Below are 19,855 nucleotides of genomic sequence, written 5' to 3' on the forward strand. Positions count from 1 at the left end.
AGAACATCGACCACAGGCCCTTCAGGCGATTTCCTTCCTTCCCTTCTAACCAGCCCTTTCGAGGAACGCGGCCAGGAGGACGAGGCCGCGACTTCAGATCCTATGATCCCAACGCATTCAGGGGCTCCTGGAACCGACGCTTCCAGGGCAGAGGTCAGTACCAAGGGCGCAGGGGCAACTCATCGTCCTCATATAAGGGAGGCCCTCGCCTACGCAAGTAGTCTTAATGCCCTTCCCATAGGTGGCAGATTACTTAATTTTGGAGATCGATGGCTGCGCCTTACTACGGTCTCCTGGATCAGGGACCTTTTCAGTTATGGCTATGCCATAGAGTTCTGGGCAACCCCATCAGACAGATTCCATCCGTCCCCTTGCCCAAGGGCACCAGCCAGGCACAACATCATGCAGACAGCTATCCACCACCTCTTGGACATAGCGGCGATAGAGCCAGTTCCCACAACTGAGAGGTCGGAAGGGATGTACTCCCTCCTATTTGCTGTCCCAAAACGAGATTTATCATGGAGGGCAGTATTGGACCTCAAGTTTGTCAACCGTTTTGTAACATATCGCAGGTTCAAAATGGAATCACTCCATTCCATTACGGAGAGTCTGCATGAAGGAGACTTCCTGGCTTCTATCGACCTTAAGGAAGCATATCTCCATGTGCCCATTTGTATAGCTCACAGGAAGTTTCTTCGGTTTGCTTTTGGCCACCAGCACTTTCAATATAGAGCGATGCCATTCGGCCTCTCCTCTGCTCCAAGAGTGTTTACCAAGGTGCTACTGATCCTAGTGGCTTACCTCCGGACCCAAGGGGTTCATATCTACCCATATCTGGATGATCTGTTAATACGGGCCAAGTCTGAGGAGCTGGCTCATCATCACTTAATGATCACCCTCAATGTTTTGCAGGCCTACGGCTGGCTTGTCAACTTCGACAAAAGCCATCTCCAACCTACTGCCTACTACATCTAGGGGCAATGTTGGACACCCTGCAGGCAATAGTCTTCTTGGCTCCAGATCGCATCACTGCCATCACAAACATCGCAAGGTCCCTGATGCAACAAACATCCGCAGACGTCATGCTTCTTGCCAGAACGCTCGGGATGTTCATTTCTACCATCCACATTGTGCCATGGGCTCGAGCACACACTCGACACCTTCAATGGACTCTGTTGCCGTTTCAACAGGACATTGCCAGCACCAACCATCGCAAAGTTCGTTTGAGCCCCGCACTGCGCCTCTCCTTCCGCTGGTGGACCAAGGTTCAACACCTCTCCAAGGGCACGTCGTTCAGAGAACCCCGCAGAACCGTTGTAACCACAGATGCCAGCCTCATCGGTTGGGGAGCCCACTGCAACTCCCAGTACGTTCAGGGGGTTTGGTCCACCGCGGAGCAAACTCAAAGCATCAACTGGCTGGAGCTAAAGGCTGTCCACTTAGCTCTACGTCATTTTCAGTCTCTGTTCCCTTTGGACCATGTGCTCATTCGAACAGACAACACGTGTGTAAAATCACATTTGAACAGACAAGGGGGCACCAGGTCTCGTCCCCTGCAGGACTTAGCCTCCCTCATTTTTGTCTGGGCAGAACAACATCTACAATCCCTGAAAGCAGAACATCTCAGAGGGATTTGGAATGTGACAGCAGACTGGCTCAGCAGACAACAGGTATTTCCGGGAGAATGGAAACTTCATCCAGCCATTTTCCATCGTCTCCAATGTCGGTTCGGCGCCCTCTCAGTCGACCTGTTTGCTTCCAGTCACAATTGCCAGCTTCCCAGGTACTTTGCCCGATACCTGGAACAGCAGAAGCAGTGGATGCTCTGACAACACCGTGGCCAGATGGTCTATTGTACGCCTTTCCTCCCATACCATTGTTAGCCAAAACCTTGAGGAAGGCGCGAACCGAGAGGGCACAGCTGGTTCTGATAGCACCATTCTGGCCACGCCGACCGTGGTTTTCAGATCTTCTGGCAATGTCAATGATGGATCCTTGGACACTTCCAGTCAGGCCAGACCTTCTATCCCAGGGTCCAGTACTGCATCAGGACCCTACTTGGCTCAATCTAACAGCGTGGCGTTTGAACGGGGACATTTGAGGTCAGCTGGACTGTCTGACGCAGTGATTGATATTATTTTGGCCTCGAGAAGACCATCTACCACTCGTATTTATCAACATACCTGGGTGGCTTTCTCCAAGTGGTGTCAGTCCCACCACCATGATCCATCCCAAGCCACTGTGCATCAGGTGCTGCAATTTCTTCATAGCGGCTTTATGATGGGACTTCGACCCAACACTCTACGTCGACATGCGTCCACTCTGTCGTCCATTCTCTCAGTGTCCTCTCCTGGAGATCATATTTCCTCACATCCGTTCATCAAACGCTTTTTGAGGGGAGTCACCCTATGCTCTCCGCCTGTTGTCCATCGGTTCCCTTCATGGAGTTTGCCGAAGGTTCTGCAGGCTTTGCAACGCCCTCCGTTTGAACCCATCAGGTCTGTGCCCCTAGGTATGCTGTCCTTCAAGGTCTTGTTTCTGATCGCAATCACATCTGCCAGACGCGTTTCGGAGTTGGGCGCATTGTCTTCTGCTTGACACCTCTGCGTCTTCCATAAGGACTGTTGTGCTGAAGACTGATCCTTCCTTCCGTCCCAAGGTCGATTCAGTTTTTCATTGCAACCAGGACATTGTTTTACCTTCCTTTTGCCCAAATCCTACCCATCCGCTCGAGAAGGCTTGGCATTCGTTGGATGTTCGGAGGGCTCTCAAGACATACCTGTCTAGGACCCAAGAGATTCGAAGAACGGAGTCTCTGTTTGTATCCTTTCATCCAAGGTCTATGGGGCATAAAGTATCCAATTCTACCTTATCTCGTTGGTTAAGGGCATGCATTACTTTAGCATATGAGTCCCTGAAGCTGTCGGTTCCAGCTAGGCTCATTCTACCAGGTCAGCTGCCACTTCGGCTGCTTTTGCCACTAATGCTCCTGTTGCCGATATTTGTAGGGCTGCAGTCTGGTCTACCCCACACTTGTTTATAAGGCATTATAAAATTGATCGTTATGCCTCTGCTGACGCTTCTTTCGGCAGACGAGTGTTGCAACAGGTTCTTAATAAGGATTAACACGTGGGTGGTCCCTCCCTGTATGGGCTGCTGTGGTACATCCCGCTGTGATGGCCGGACTCATAGGGAAAATGGACCATTGGTCTCACCTGAAGGGTGATTTTCCTATGAGTATGGACATCACGACCCTCCCAGTTGGAGGATGACTATATATATTTTTAATGTGTTATATGTTACTGTTACGCTATTATATTTAAATTTAAGAGTGAAGTCAAGACTTCTAGTTCTGTTATACCGCTATGTTGCAGTCATGTTACTATGCATGGTATTATTGTGTTATTTTCCTGCTGCCAGGCCGGTTGGCCTTGTTCTTGTATCTTTAGATATTTCTCCTTAGACTCGCTGCGAATGAACTAGACAGTGGGAGGGGCCTGACGCCCCTAGTCTTGACTTCAAAGACATTCTTGCCTTTGCACGATAGGTGGAGCTAACACCCGCTGTGATGTCCGTACTCATAGGAAAATCACCCTTCAGGTGAGACCAATGGTCCATGTTGACTCCTTGTTAGTGCTTATGCTTCTATCATAAATAACTATTTCTAAAAGGCCTATATCCTTTCTCTTCTAGGGAGCACTTGAAAATTCTTGAAATCATGGAGCTAGAGAAACAGTATTCTGAAATGGTGTCAAGATGTGAGCAGCAGGTATAACAGTGCATACTTACAACTGGGGCATTTTAAAATATAGATTCTTGTAATGATATTTGGCCACTGTGTTTACAAATCCAAGGACTTTTTCTGTTCTTTCCCATCTTACCTTTTACTCCAAATTCATGAGAACAAATGCTGCCTAGAGGTAACTTGAAACCAATTTTCTTCTAGGAAGGAAAGTTGCAGAAGCTGGAGCAAAATTTAATTGCTGCTGAAGAAGTTATTGCTTCCCTACAGAAAACAAATGCTGCTGATAAGGTATGTGTATAGATTGTATAAAAATATAGGGAGGGTGTGTGTGTGAGAAAGTTGATACTGTTTGGAAGGTAAATTACCTGTTCTTTAGAGGTGGGGATGACTCCTCTCCAAACATTCTGTATAAAACAAACCTTAGCAATCCCAGTTACAAAGCTTTCTTTCTTTCTTTTTCTTTCTTTCTTTCAACTGGAGAAAAAAGTAAAAACAAAAACCCTGGTCCCTTGCTACATATACTACTTAGTATACATAGTCTTTTATTGAGCCTTATTTGCTGAGGATTATGAATGAATGAAACTTTATTTTTACCCCACCCTTTTTCCGAACTGGAACTCAGGGCGGCTTACAAATAAAACTACATATAGTTAAAAGCATACAAAAACATACAGTTAAAATACAATTAAACTATACACAACCTTAAAACCATGAAACAGGCACTTAAAATACTAAAAAACAATTTAAAATAATACAAATAATAGCATAAAACAATAAAACAAACCTTGTAGAGCCCAATCCTAAACACCTTCTATCCCAAAAGCCTGTCGGAATAAAAAAGTCTTTACTTGCCGACGGAAGGATGGCAAGGAGGGGGCCATTCGAGCCTCCCTAGGAAGGAAGTTCCAGAACCTAGGAGCAGCCACCGAGAAGGCCCTATCTCGCGTCCCCACCAATCATGCTTGCGAAGGTGTTGGGACTGAGAGAAGGGCCTCTCCTGAAGATCTCAGGGCCCGGGCAGGCTCATATAGGGAGATACGGTCTGACAAATAGCCTAGACCTAGGCCTTATAGGGCTTTATAGGTCAAAACCAGCACTTTGAATTGTGACCGGAAACAGACTGGCAGCCAGTGGAGCTGTTGTAACAAGGGAGTTGTATGGTCCCTGTAACCAGCCCCAGTTAACACTCTGGCTGCAGCTCTTTGTACCAGTTTAAATTTCCAAACAGTCTTCAAAGGCAGCCCCACATAGAGCTTGTTACAGTAATCTAAACGGGATGTAACTAAGGCATGCATCACCATAGTCAAATCAGGCATTTCCAGGAACGGGTGCAGCTGGCACACCAGTCTTAACTGGCCAAAAGAACTCCTGGCCACGGCCGAGACCTGGGCCTCCAAGTTCAGAGCTGAGTCCAGGAGCACACCCAAACTGCGAACCTATGTCTTCAGGGGGAGTGTAACCCCATCCAGCACAGGCTGAATCCCTACTCCCTGGTCTGCCCTTCGACTGACCAGGAGCACCTCTGTCTTGTCTGGATTTAGTTTCAATTTGTTCACCCTCATCCAGTCCATCACTGATGCCAGGCACTGGTTCAGGACCAGGACAGCTTCCTTCGCTTTAGGTGGAAAGGAGAAATAGAGTTGGGTGTCATCCGCATACTGATGGCACCGAACCCCAAACTCCCAGACAACCTCTCCCAGCAGTTTCATATAGATGTTAAATAACATGGGGGACAAAACTGAACCCTGAGGGACCCCATAGGTCAATGGCCAAGGAGTCGAACAGGAATCCCCCAGCACCACCTTCTGGGTTCGTCCCTCCAGAAAGGAATGGAGCCATAGTAACACAGTGCCCCCAAGTCCCATCCCAGCAAGGCGGTCCAAAAGGATACCATGGTCAATGGTATTGAAAGCCGCTGAGAGGTCCAGTAGAACTAACAGGGACACACTCCCCCTGTCCAGCTCTCTGCGAAGGTCATCCACCAAGGCGACCAAAGCTGTCTCTGTCCCGTAGCCAGGCCTGAAACCAGACTGAAATGGATCCAGATAATCCGTTTCATCCAAGAATCTCTGGAGCTGGGCGGCCACCACACACTCTATTACCTTGCCCAAAAATGGAATGTTGGAGACTGGTCGATAATTTCCCATTATAGAGGGATCCAGGGAGGGCTTTTTCAACAAAGGCCTTACAACTGCCTCTTTTAGGCACATTGGGATTCTGTCTTGTTGTAAAGAGGCATTAACCACTCCCCTCACCCACTCGGCCAGTCCCCCTCTGGCACTGTTAATGAGCCAGGAAGGGCAAGGATCTAGCAGACATGTGGTGGCTCTCGCCTCTCCAAGGATCTTGTCCACATCCTCGGGCTGTACAAATTGAAAAGAATCCATTATTATTGGACAAGCAGGAGCCAAAGTTACATCCCCTGAGACTGTATCAATTTTAGCGTCCAAGTTGGAGCGAATCTGAGCAACTTTATCTGCAAAGTGCCGTGCAAATTTTTGACAGCAGGCTGTTGAGTGGTCTATATTACCCTCCTGGGGGCCAGAGTTTAAAAGACCCCACTCGAAACAGCTCCGCTGGATGGCTCCCAGCAGACGCAATGGTGGCAGAAAGGAAAAGTTTCTTCTTAGCCCACACTGCCACGGAGTAGGCCTTCAGATAGACTCTAGCCTGTGGTCAGTCAGACTCGCACTGAGTCTTCCGCCAACGTCGCTCAAGTCCCCGTCTTACTTGTTTCATCGCTGCCAGCTCCCTGGTAAATTTATTTATTTATTTATTTTATTATTTAGTTGCATTTCTAAACCGCCCTATAGCTAGCAGCTCCCAGGGCGGTGTACAACATGATAAAACCACAATATTTAAAATACAGCAAGTGTGTATTGCGCAGACAATATAAACATTATATAAACAAAGTGAAAGAAAACTAAAAAAAATAAGATTAAAAGCTTAAATACTTTAAAATGCCTGGGTGTAGAGGTGGGTTTTTACCTGGCGCCGAAAAGATGACAGAGAAGGCGCCAGGCGTATCTCATCTGGGAGGGCATTCCATAATTCGGGGGCCACCACCGAAAAGGCCCTAGATCTTGTTACTGTTCTCCGGGCCTCTGTATGGGTTGGGACCCGGAGAAGGGCCTTAGACGTCGAGCGGAGTGAACGGGTAGGAACATAGCGGGAGAGGCGTTCCATCAGATATTGCGGTCCAGTGCCGTTAAGGGCTTTATAGGTAAGGACCAACACTTTGAATCCGGCCCGGAAACATATTGCAAGCCAGTGCAGTTGGGCCAGAATAGGTGTTATGTGGTCGAATTTCTTCGTCCCAGTAAGAACTCTGGCCGCAGCATTCTGCACTAGCTGAAGTTTCCGAATCATTTTCAAAGGTAACCCTACGTAGAGAGCATTACAGTAATCCAATCTAGAGGAGCTGGTTTGGCTCCACTCCGTGAGAGGGGACACTCAGGAGTGATCGTGTCCACCGCCCTGGCCATTTCCCATTCCAGAGGTCAACCAGGGCTTCGACAGAATCACCTGCCGAGGTGACAGGAAAATCTCCAAAAGCCATTAGGAAACCATCCAGATCCATCAGCCTCCTGGGGCGGACCATCCTAATCGGTCCCCCACCCCTGCAGAGGTTCTGAGTCCCAGTGAGTCTAAACCCAACCAGGTAGTGATCTGTCCATGACAATGGAACTACAGAAAGTTCTTCCACACCAAGATCACCATCATCCCATCCAACACAGAAAACAAGGTCCAAAGTGTGACCAGCAGCATGAGTGGGGCCAGATAATACTTGGGACAGACCCATGGTTGCCATGGAGGTCATGAAATCCTGAGCCACTCCCAACAGAGCAGTCTTGGCATGGATGTTGAAGTCACCCAATACCACAAGCTGTGGGGACTCCAACCCCAACCCCAAGACCACCCCGGCTAGCTCAGGAAGGGAGACTGTTGAGCAGCGGGGTGGGCAGTACACCAACAGAATCCCTATTCTGTCCTGGCCACCCAACTTCAAATATACACATTCGAACCCCGAAGACTGTGGGAGAGGGCACCTGGTCAGGGGGATGGTATCACGATAGACTACTGCAACTCCACCTTTTAACAACAGGAAACAGTGTAGATGTATGCTTTGATGAAAATTTATTGTTACATTTGATTTTACTGTCCTAACATTTCATCAAGCCAACCTCCATTAGTCCAAAACAAAACTGTATCTTCAAGTATGGTGGCATATCTTGCCCAACCTTGGATCTTTTCCTTATGCCTTTTTTTTCGTGTGTAATTTTATTTTATTTTATATTTTGAATTGTTTTTATGAGAGTGTTGGTCACCTTGAGTGCTATATTTTTTAGTGTGTTTTTTCCAAAAAGGCAGGTGTAAATAATTTTAAATAAATAAACTTCTGCGGAATCTGATTTTCCTGTGAAAGAACGTATTAAAGTCTTGGTTGGGAAGTTGTCACATTTATGCAAGAAACGTAAATTGCCATGGTTCGCTAAGCAGCAAACATTCTTTCACAGAGTTGTCATCTTTTCAAAGGCAAAGATTTGATAGAGTGTTGGTGCGTTTGTGTGCGTTAGCAAGTTGCTTATAATCACCTTCTTGATGCCAATCTAAGGAGATTAAAAACAAATATAACGATACTGCATTGTCATTATATAGAACTACAGGCCTTAACAAAATTTAGATTAATGCAGTTTTGCTGTTTTAGGAAGTTGTCTCAGACCTCATGAGCCAGATCCTGGAGATGAGGCTGTCTACTAGCCAGAAGATGGAGTGCATAGAAGGGCTCACAAGCGAGCTGGAGGACCTAAAAGTATGTTTCATTCATGCCCAGATAGGACCCAGAGTAATCTGTCAAAGTAGAATAATAGAAAACTGAATATTTTCATCATCTGGTTGTGCTGAATCCTTCTGGTTTCTTGGGCTCGGTTGAAAACTGAACTGTTTATATCACCTCCGTAGGCTAGAAAAATGGCTTTGAAATGTACATGCTAGAACAGAAACATGGACGTTCCAAAAGTCAGAAAAAGAACTCTTGTGACAGAATTTAGAGATGCTTCAGATAGTTAATAAGAACACGTCTAATTAGTAAGAGAAGCTTCTAGCTAATAGTCTGCATCTTATATACAATAAATTGTAATATTGTTAGATGATCGTCATTCTTCAAGTTCCTAGGTTTATTATTCCCTTATTTATTATTCAGCAATTATCTTTCCTGATCTGCGGAAATATAGCTCCGATGAATTTGTTCTTCTGACATAACTTCACATTCTTACTTTCTTAGCGCAAGTATAATTCTGCTTTGGCTGCAAAAGAAAAAAGCAAAACAATTATAGAAGAACAGGAGAGGCAAATTGAAGAGTTGAGAGAGGTCTTGGAGAGAGTACAACTTGCTGATAAAGTTGAGGTAAGATACTTATTTATAGTGTCTTCTCATATTGAATACCTTTTTAAAATTGGCTATATTGTGGCATGAGAGCCAGTGTGGTGTAGTGGTTAAGGTGTTTGGCTACGACCTGGGAGGCCAGGGTTCGAATCCCCACACAGCCATGAAGCTCACTGGGTGACCTTGGGCCAGTCACTGCCTCGCAGCCTCAGAGGAAGGCAATGGTAAACCCCCTCTGAATACCGCTTACCATGAAAACCCTTTCACAGGGTTGCCATAAGTCGGAATCAACTTGAAGGCAGTCTATTTCCATTTTCCATAGTATGTATAACATGTTTGTATGATAACTTACCAATAATCAGAATGGCATACCCTTTTCTGCTGCAAAGATTCTTGATCAAGTATTGAATCTCAACTTTCACCCTTTTAACAATCACATTTCAAATCCTTACTGTTTGAATAATGTTTTACTCAATGGTGGTGCTTAGAAACCAGTGACTACCACAGTTAGGCTGCTATCCAATACCTTACAGGAAGCACCACAAAATGCAAAGCTCTTCTACAGTCCTTACCTTGAGAACTTGGTTGTGGCATTTACGCCCTGCCCTTCAATAAATAGAATAAAATTGCTTTGTTCACCTTTGCAGACAGTCCAAAGAATATTCAATTTATTCCTGTTCATATACGATGGCCATGTTTGCTTCATGGCTAGAATCTGGGCCTGAGCACAGAACATTGTGTTTCTTCCAGTGGTTCTCCAGGAGTGGGTTACCATTTGCTTCAGAGACAGGGCTTTGTGAAATGACCTTGTGCTTGATCCTCTTCAAGGAAAGGAGCCTCCCTTAAGAGTTCTAGTCCTGCCTGCTTTGAAGCAACAGGGCTTTCGCAGAGCTTTTTGTCATCGTTTCAATTTTTTACTTAACCATTTATCTGCAAGGAAGCTTCTATGCATGCAGAAGTGAGTGTACTTTTAACAAAGGGAACCTGGGATGGGTTGTCCCTCCCACTCGCTCCACTGGCAAGAATATGCAAATCAAGCGTGCTTACCACACTGTGTGGGTGGATGACCCCTTCAGTTCCTTCCTGCCTAGATCCCTATGCAGGTTGTGGGTGACTACGTCACACTGTCACTAGGAGTACATTAGGAATTTTTCTTTACAAGTATGTCTTTGTTGTGTGTCTTTTCTTTTTTTTTTTCTTTTTTTTTTCTTTTTTTTTTCTTGTCTAGTAACTGACTCGGAAGTATCAATACTGTTGTCTCCACATAGAGAAATCTGTAGTTTAGATTCATATTTTCATATTAGGTTAATGATATCATTTTGTACATTTTTCCCTGGCTTCCACCTTAATGTAAACAATATTTGGGATGTGATAAAAATAGTCTTGGGGTGGGACTGGAATAGGATAGTGGTGGACTACACAAATCTACTTTAGGATAAGATTATATTGCATTTCTCAGAAAAATAACGTATTTGAGTTCATGACTGGATAACTGACACTACAGTTCTGGAACCTGCTATAGTTTTGGAATCTATGGCATTTATTTTTAAAGGGCAACTGAGGAAAAATATAGGGGCAGTGAAGGCTATCTGTGTATATATGCATGTTAATTGTATCATGGGCCATATTAATCACTAGGTTACTTGTTGTTGCAACTGTTCATTGCTTACATAGAAAGAAATTATTTGTGAAGATCTGCAACATACCTGTGAGCAGCTAAGCAACTTAACAGAAGCTTCTAAAAAACATGCAGTGCTTCTTCAGTCTGCACAAGAAGACCTAATTGGGAAAGAAGCATTAATCCAAGAACTTCAGGGACAGGTAAATATTGGCAGTACCCCCGCTGAGAAATGGCAGAAGAGAAAAACAAGCTTATTGACTTGACCTATCCTATTGTAGTCCAGAGTGGTTCCTTTTGTGTCGTAAGAGTAGTGGTGTTCAGGCATAATGCTAAAATATGATTTAGAGCCAGGATCATTAAAAAGATATGTGCGGGCACAATGACACTTTTGGGGACTTCCTGGTGCCTGCAAAGTCTCTGTGCTCCCACCTCAGGATCTTACAGATCATTATTATTTTAAAATTGTGGGGTGCCCTCAAAAATAGCCATCAAATCATAGGCCACCTCTGTCCACAGATCTTTTCTGTGATTTGTTGGTAGTTTTGAAATTGAGGGCCTATGCCTTGGATCCATTTTTTGTTGGTGGTGGTGTTGCTGGCAAGCACCAGATTTATGATTTTTACTGTGCCAGTCTACATAAGCTTTAATGTGATAGGGTTGTATCCAGTGAAGTGGCCACATTCACACAAGGACTTCAAATTGTGAAATGGAACTTCCACTTCCTTGCCTCTCCCCGAGTGCTGACCTTTCCCACCCTCAATCTGCTCTGGAGGAGTGGGGGGATGTGGGGGGAGGAGTGGGAGGGAACATTCCTTTATGCAAGCGGAGGTCCGTGCACAAACTGGACAGCTTCTTTGGATCCAACACCAGGGTTTTTTTAGGATCCCATGTGAAATCATAAAATGGAACCGCTCGTATCTGTCATTTTATGAAAAAGCAAACTGTACCCGTGTACGTGCAATTTCTGTCTATTGTGGGAAGTAACCCTGGGAAGGGCGATGGTGCCCACGGTACTCTTTAAAAATTCCAATATGCCCATCAGCCCCCAAAAGTTGGTGAATGCCCTTAAGGATCATCAGCTTCACCCACCTCCAACACAGCTATGAGGAGGAGATTTTAAGCTTTTGCTTTTTTTAAACCTTAAATTTTTAGCATTAAGCTTGAACCTGGACAAACTGACAAGCTTGGGTAATCTTGCTCAGTTTGGCTGTGCATGCCTGTTCCCAGCAGGGGTTGGCAGCCAAGCTAAGTCAGGTTAAGCCCCTGCTCATCACCTGATGAGGGAGGGTTAAATCGTCCTCAGAATGGCAGGATTCCATGCAAACCCTTTCCTGATTCAGAACTATAGGAATGCAGCACACGTTCTGGTAGTATTAGCTTGTTTCAGTTTTGCTGGGCCAGTGTGCTCTGCAGGCATCGTTACTGCATATCTATGAATTTATTGTACTACAGAGGGCTAAACTTGGACTTTTTGTCCCATCATTTTGACAGTCAAGATTAGCTATTAATTCAATTTCTTTACATTTGAGGCAGTGATAGCTGTTTAAAAAGAGTGTAGAACAAACAATCAGTGGTATGGAATTCCAAACTTCATTAAAATATCCATATTTTAGTTACATATAAGAGGGCATCAGAAAATGTGTATATTTTAATCATGCTGAAAATTGTGCAGAGGAGAGAATGTAATACGAAAGAGCACTCCCCACACTTATACACAAAATGTGAAATACATTCCAGTCCTGCTTGTCTCTTACCGTGATACGAAACAGCTGTCAGTTCCCTCAGCAATGCTAGATGAGGAAGGGCAATACGTTGGCAGATGAGAAAGTTCATGCTGCTTATGCTATGAGGCCCAGTTCTTGCGGTAGTAGCTTTGTAATGCATGGCTCCCCTGCCACACACACCCTCTCATTCCCTGTGCCTAGCATTGTAGCATGCACCCGCTGTGACTAGAAACCAAAATGCAGTCCCTTCTTGATATCAGGTCCTTAAATGTGCTGTGAATATATATTTATTCAAATGTCACAAGAGCCCATGCAACAGACTCTCAAGATATAAAGGATAGCAATTAGCAGCTGGAAACATGTTACCCACATACAAATGTTTTCATGCTACATTGGTATAAAAGTCTAAGCTTTTTTCTCACAGAGGCCCTTGCTAAAGTGTATTGTCTTCTAATGGGTGGCAGAATTAGGTTCTAGTGGTATGACACATCTGGAAATATTCCAGATTCTCAGAGAAACATCTAGAACCATGTTTGTCTATTTGTGACCTTTGAATGCCAGTTATTCAATCTGTTGGCATTTTCTATAGCTGGACAAAAAGACAGAAGAATTGGAAAACAAGAGACATGAATACGAAGCTAAAATGCACCAAATAGATCATGTTATGGAATCTGCTGTGGTAGCACTTCCACAGGTATGATATTTCTCAGGAAACAGTCTAGCTTTTTATTATATGCACTTAACTTTCATGAAATGTTTACTGCAAGTACGCCTGATAAAAGAAGAGGTACTGATCTATAACAAGGCAAAGAGCTGTACCAGAATTAGTTTTTATATTTAATTTTCAATAAATATAAATATAAAAATATATTGTTGTTGGAGCTGTGGTCATGCGGAGCTGAGGAGAAAATGAAAAAAGTGAGCATTGCTTATATTAAGGCTTCATAAATCTGTCCCGTTATAAGCCATTTGAAGTGTATTCAGAAATAATGTCCAGCTTAATAGTTTAAATGTTTTTGCGTTTGCTTAATAGAGCCCCCATACCCCATCAAACAGCCTAGGAAAACTGTTAGAAACACATGAGCAAGAGATAGCAGACAGGAGAGCCTCTGCAATTACCCTGGAATGTCTTGTATCTGAATTGAATGAAGAAAGAGATGCTAAAAACAATGAAATTCTAAGATTAAAGGTAAATGTCTCAGGTGCTTTGTATTCATGTTTACGTGCTGTTGTTCTGAAAATAAGATCTTAATCATCGTGATGGATCATCTTCTGAAAGGGATTGGGGGGAACAAACAAGTCACTGGGCAAACATCTTCGAATAAAGAAACTGGTTCCATGCATAGTCTTTCCAATCCTATAGAGAGCTTTATAATTGACTTTTTTTGCTGATGCAAAGCATGTAAATCTGATGTGGACTTCAAGAGTACTTGGAACAGTTATGAAATGCTTGTTTCAAATCAATTGGATCATGTGCTTTTGTTTAGAGTCAATTATGTGAATTGGAAAACATCCGTCTGGAAATGCAAGTGTTAATGGCAAACAACAGAAATCTACAGAGCCAGCTGGAAGAAGTCAGGAGAGGAAGAAAGATCAGGTATAACTCAATGCCAAGTAACAGGATGGCTTGCATAAAATCCTTCAGTAATAACCAAAGAGAGCAAATTTTCTTGCAGTTGTACAAATAGTTTGTACAAACTTCATACCAGGCCCTTTGTGCCTTATTACAAATGACTTCTTAAATTCTGTTATCATGCTTGCTCAGGACACGTCTCTTGTCGTTGTTATGTGCCTCTAAGTCGACTACAACTTTTGGCGACCCTATGAATCAGTGACCTCCAAGAGCATCTGTCATGAACCACCCTGTTCAGATCTTGTAAGTTCAGGTCTGTGGCTTCCTTTATGGAATCAATCCATCTCGTTTGGCCTTCCTCTTTTTCTACTCCTTGCTGTTTTTCCCAGCATTATTATCTTTTCTAATGAATCATGTTCTCATGATGTGTCCAAAGTATGATAACCTCAGTTTCATCATTTTAGCTTCTAGTGATAGTTCTGGTTTAATTTGTTCTAACACCCAATTATTTGTCTTTTTTGCAGTCCATGGTATGCGCAAAGCTCTTGTCCAACACCACATTTCAAATGAGTTGATTTTTCTCTTATCCACTTTTTTCACTGTCCGACTTTAACATCCATACATAGAGATCAGAAATACCATGGTCTGAATGATCCTGACTTTAGTGTTCAGTGATACATCTTTACATTTGAGGACCTTTTCTAGTTCTCTCACAGGTGCCCTCCCCAGTCCTAGCCTTCTTCTGATTTCTTGACTATTGTCTCCATTTTGGTTAATGATTGTGCCAAGGTATTGATAATCCTTGAAAAGTTCAACGTCCTCATTGTCAACTGTATAATTGCATAAATCTTCTGTTGTCATTACTTTAGTCTTGTTGACGTTCAGCTGTAGTCCTGCTTTTGTGCTTTCCTCTTTAACTTTCATCAGCATTCGTTTCAAATCATTACTGGTTTCTGCTAGTGGTATGGTACCGCCTGCATATCTTAAATTATTGATATTTCTCCCTCCAGTTTTCACACCTCCTTCATCTTGGTCCAATCCTGCTTTCCGTATGATATGTTCTGCGTACAGATTAAATAAATAAGGTGATAAAATACACCCCTGTCTCACACCCTTTCCGATGGGGAACCAATCAGTTTCTCCATATTCTGTCCTTACAGTAGCCTCTTGTCCAGAGTATAGGTTGCGCATCAGGATAATCAGATACTGTGGCACTCCCATTTCTTTTAAAGCATTCCATAGTTTGTCATGATCTACACAGTGAAAGGGTTTGCTGTAATCTATAAAGCACAGGGTGATTTTCTTCTGAAATTCCTTGGTCCGTTCCATTATCCAACGTATGTTTGCGATATGATCTCTGGTGCCTCTTCCCTTTTTAAATCCAGCTTGGACGTCTGCCATCTCTCACTCCATATATGGCAAGAGCCTTTGTTGTAGAATCTTGGGCATTACTTTACTTGCATGGGATATTAAGGCAATAGTTCGATAATAACTGCATTCCCTGGGATCCCCTTTCTTTGGAATTGGGATGTATATGGAACGCTTCCAGTCTGTGGGCCATTGTTTAGTTTTCCATATTTCTTGACAGATTTTAGTCAAATTTTGGACTGATTCAGTCTCAGTAGCTTGTAGCAACTCTATTGGTATGCTGTCTATTCCTGGTGATTTGTTTCTTCCAAGAATTTTAAGAGCAGCTTTCACCTCACATTCTAAAATTTCTGGTTCTTCATCATATGGTTCCTCCATGAATGAATCTGTCATCCTAGCATCTCCTTTATAGAGTTCTTCAGTGTATTGCTTCCATCTTCCTTTTATTTCATCTCGGTCAGTCAGTGTGTTCCCCTGTTGATGTCTCTACATGCCTGCAAACTACTACTTCATGTTCAGGGATTAAGCTTTTCTGCAACACAAATGACCAAGGCGGAGTTTTCTCAAGCACTAGAGGGACCTCTCCCCATTGTGGCACTTGTTCTGTTCTGCCAGAGGACAGGCAACTATTACCGTATATTCCGGCGTATAAGACGACTGGTCGTATAAGACGACCCCCAACTTTTCCAGTTAAAATATAGAGTTTGGGATATACTCGCTGTATAAGACTACCCCTGCTTATGACATGCAGGTACTTAGCAGGAAAACTGTCACATATAAATATTAATATTTGGATTGTCCAGTTGTTTTGTTTTTGTGCCTAGGAATTACCACCAAAAACTGGGGAAAGATGTGAGAAATCTTTTTTTTAAAAGCAACATTAAATGCCTAGACTCTAGTTTCCAACACTATGGAGTATTTATTGATTGATTAAGAGAATTTATATCCTGCCCTTTTGCAGTTAACAACAGAGCTCAGCACAGCTTACAAATATAGTAAAAACAATAAAAATACACAATCAGAGAAAAACAAGCCAAAGTGTTAGGAAAAGGAGTCTTTCACACCACATGCTCAGTTCTAAATACTGTTGCAGCAAGTTTTACAAGTTCCTCCAGTATTCCACTGGTGCAGGCACTCAGACATTCAAAGTACTGTATGTTTCTTAGGTTTTATAAAAGCAGAGCTTTGCTTAACTCAAAATTTCTTCTCCCTTTGATCAACCACATCTACACAGGTTCCACCTCCATACTCAAAATGAAACTGAGCCTGGAAGTGTACAACAACCCCACACATACCTTGCTAATTCGATTATCAATGCCAGGATGTCTGTCTTATCGACTACTCTCCTGCTCCCCCCACACACACACACACACATACCGGGCATCATGAAAGACCCAGTCCTGGGCTCAGAAAGAAAATAAATATCTGGTCCTCTTCAAAGTATTGATAAGCCTCTTGTTTTAATTGAAATAATAATTATAAATTCTTGTTCTTATCACTAATGGGAGTTAATTATCTTGCATATGCTGCTGCTGCTTCTATGGCTGTAACGGAGTGAGGTTAAAGATAAGTGAAATGCAAATAGGAAAAAAAAATACAGAAGGCAGTAACACTTTCCTAAATGTAATACCATACCAACCACAACAAGATTCCTATAAGGCAAAAAACTAAGCATCTCACAACCAGTCAGGATTCCTAACCAAAAACCAAAAATATGATAAATGAAGAAATATTTATATAAGCATAACTATCAAATATATTTATTATTTACACAAACTGTAAAGATATTTATAGTGCAATCCTAAATTTATTTATTCAGAAGCAAGTCCCAGCGTATTCAATGGGGCTTACTCAAACAGGGACAGAAATGCAACCTCAAGTGATAAGCAACTTCATTCACACAACCCAAAATTCCAAATCATGCCACTTTACACTGTTTTGCAACTGTTTATACTTGTTTTTATGGTTATTGGATTTTAAATGGCTTTATTTCTTGTTGTGAGCTGCCTTGGTTTCCAACCCAACCTCACAGGGGTGTTGGAAAGACTCCATACACACACGCACACACTGCAGATGTATAAATACATACAGCCCATATAATAGTTTATTGTCAAACCAATTGGTCATTGCAGAAAAATCAGTATTAGTTTTTTTAAAATCAGTATTAGTTTCCTACAGAATAAAAACTGCAATACCTAAGTAAGCCCTGCCTACTTGCTTTAAAATAGGACTGGGGGGGGGCAGAAAGAGAACACAAACACAATTCTTTTTTACATTCGCTCCAAAGTCCCATTGATTTTCAGCACATTCATAATCATGTCTACTCAAAAGTAATTCCTACTGAATTCAATAGGATTTACTCTGGACATATGGGATTAGCACTGTTTTTACCCCCAAAAGCAACTATTGGGAAGGTTTTCAAAACACTGCCCAGGATCTGACTCCTACACACAACAGGGGGAAAACTGAAATGTACATACCTACCCAATTTATGAGATTTTCAGATAAACAGGAGGGGAAACCACCATTTTCTGGCCTCGCAATTGCAGACACTGCCACCAAACAAACACTTCACTGACTGGCTGAAATCCTGAATGGGCGGGGTTAAAGCTACGAAGTGCTATACAGTAGTTTAAAAAAAGATTTAACCGGGGGGGGGTGCCTGACGTTTTTATATATATCTCGAGAACCGCACCACCTAGAAACTTAATTTTTTTTTTAAATGAAAGCTGAGAATCCGGGCCACCTAAGGGGCTAGCCGGGCGCTGGGTGGCATGCTTAGAATCCGGGTAAAACCCGGCTATCCGGGCAATATGGCAACCCTAATAAGACGACACCCGGCGTATAAGACAACCCCCGACTTTGGAGAAGATTTTCCAGGGTTAAAAAGTCGTCTTATACGCCGGAATATACGGTAGTCTGTTAGAGCTGGCCCAGAAGCTAGCACATTTACCAAAAACATGTAAGAGCACAGCGTGCATAATTTTAGGAATGTAGTCTAGGTATTGAAGTGCCCTTGTTAAGGTACTCCGGAGGAAGCAAAAGAAACAAGGTCAGAGCTTTTCCAGAAATTGGGGTTTTTCTTAACCTGTAAATTGTCTGCAATTTATTGTGTTAACTATTGAAGACTATCCCAGAAAAAGAAGGGGGAATGAGGTGAGGTGAGGTGATGGTGACCCAAAGGAGGAGGATGCCTCATTGTTTTTGGGGGGTTGAAAGGAAGGAGATTTGAAAAGGTGGGAGCTGGAAAACTGACAGGAGGAGATAGTTACACCTGTCCTTCCTTATGCCTTGTCCAAAACACATGAAGGGGGGGGCTTAGAGTTCATTCATTCATTCATTACATTTATATCCCACCTTTCCTGTAAGGAGCTGGGTAAATCCAAAATAGAAAAGGAGAAAAAGCTGTCCACCAGTTCTGCCTCCACTGTCAGAGGCAGTAGTCTTCTGAATACCAGTTGTGAGATGCTGCAGGAGAGCATGGTGGTGTTGCGCTAAGGTCCTGCTCGAGTCCATAGGCATCTGGTTGGCCACTGTGAAAACAGGAGGCTTGATTTATGTTCTTAAAGTAGACCGTTCTCACTGCAAATAAGACCTATTGGATATGGGAGTGCAGAAAAGGGCACCTAAGGCTGGTCATTCAGAGCTTTCAAGAATCACCTTGCGTTTAGGGGCTCAAAGGTATAAGAATGGGCACCAAGCTCAGAAGCCAACTGGACTGAGTTGATCCCAGCAAGGCCACTCTCCTGGAAGTTACACTGCTTGTGTGATCTTGTGGATGTCATGCTGAGTTTCAGGGTCTAAGACCAGTTATAGTTTTAGCAAACAATACAAAAGGCTGGGTTGGTCCTAGAATGGCAACTTCCAGATGAACAAAAGAAAGATAATTGTTTTTCTCCACCACTACCCCTGCCCCTGCTTAACAAAAGGAGATGTACAATACTCAGCGTTCTCCATAGCCAACTGAGCAGTGCTATGTTGTTGCCTTGATTGAATAAGGAGGTGGTGGAGATTAAACATAAGCAATTGCAAGAGGTCCCAAGCCAGTGAAAGGATTGTGGGACATTCCCATGTCCATCTCAATCGAGGGTGTTGGCAGGAAATTGTGAAATCATTTTGTCCTAGCTGGCTAGATCTTGCCAGTTTACATTTCCAGACTAAATGGAGTCTGTTGACCCAAAAGTACCCATGTGGGGACCCAAAATGGAAGTGAGCTGGCAACAATTCTCAGTTTCCAGAGATACTTGCTATGTAACATAGCAGCTGCATTGGAGACAAACAAATTTAAGGGCTCCTTGGGATCATGAAATATTTTGATGGCTCTTTGAATCCTGGCCTCTTTACAAGGATTCCTGTACAAACATGTCGTAGCATACCTAATCCATGAATTGGTAGCCGGCACTCTCAGCCTCAACCCTGGCCCCAGCTGCAATATGGG

The 19,855-nt window shown here is 43.3% G+C and overlaps 1 protein-coding gene across 4 annotated transcripts in view; it reads left to right on the top strand.

Moving 5' to 3' along the window:
• The window catches only part of KIF15 (kinesin family member 15), an 81,038-nt gene that overhangs the window by 51,062 nt on the left and 10,121 nt on the right, over nt 1-19,855 (top strand). For all 4 annotated transcript variants that reach the window (XM_061586529.1, XM_061586527.1, XM_061586528.1 and 1 more), the window contains exons 23-30: nt 3,694-3,769; nt 3,947-4,033; nt 8,454-8,558; nt 9,030-9,152; nt 10,806-10,952; nt 13,066-13,170; nt 13,510-13,665; nt 13,964-14,073. In XM_061586529.1, the coding sequence (XP_061442513.1) occupies nt 3,694-3,769; nt 3,947-4,033; nt 8,454-8,558; nt 9,030-9,152; nt 10,806-10,952; nt 13,066-13,170; nt 13,510-13,665; nt 13,964-14,073 (909 nt within the window). The remainder of the gene's footprint in view (nt 1-3,693; nt 3,770-3,946; nt 4,034-8,453; nt 8,559-9,029; nt 9,153-10,805; nt 10,953-13,065; nt 13,171-13,509; nt 13,666-13,963; nt 14,074-19,855) is intronic.

This window comes from Rhineura floridana, chromosome 10 (assembly GCF_030035675.1).
Source record: "Rhineura floridana isolate rRhiFlo1 chromosome 10, rRhiFlo1.hap2, whole genome shotgun sequence".
NCBI classification, from domain to species: Eukaryota; Metazoa; Chordata; class Lepidosauria; order Squamata; family Rhineuridae; genus Rhineura; species Rhineura floridana.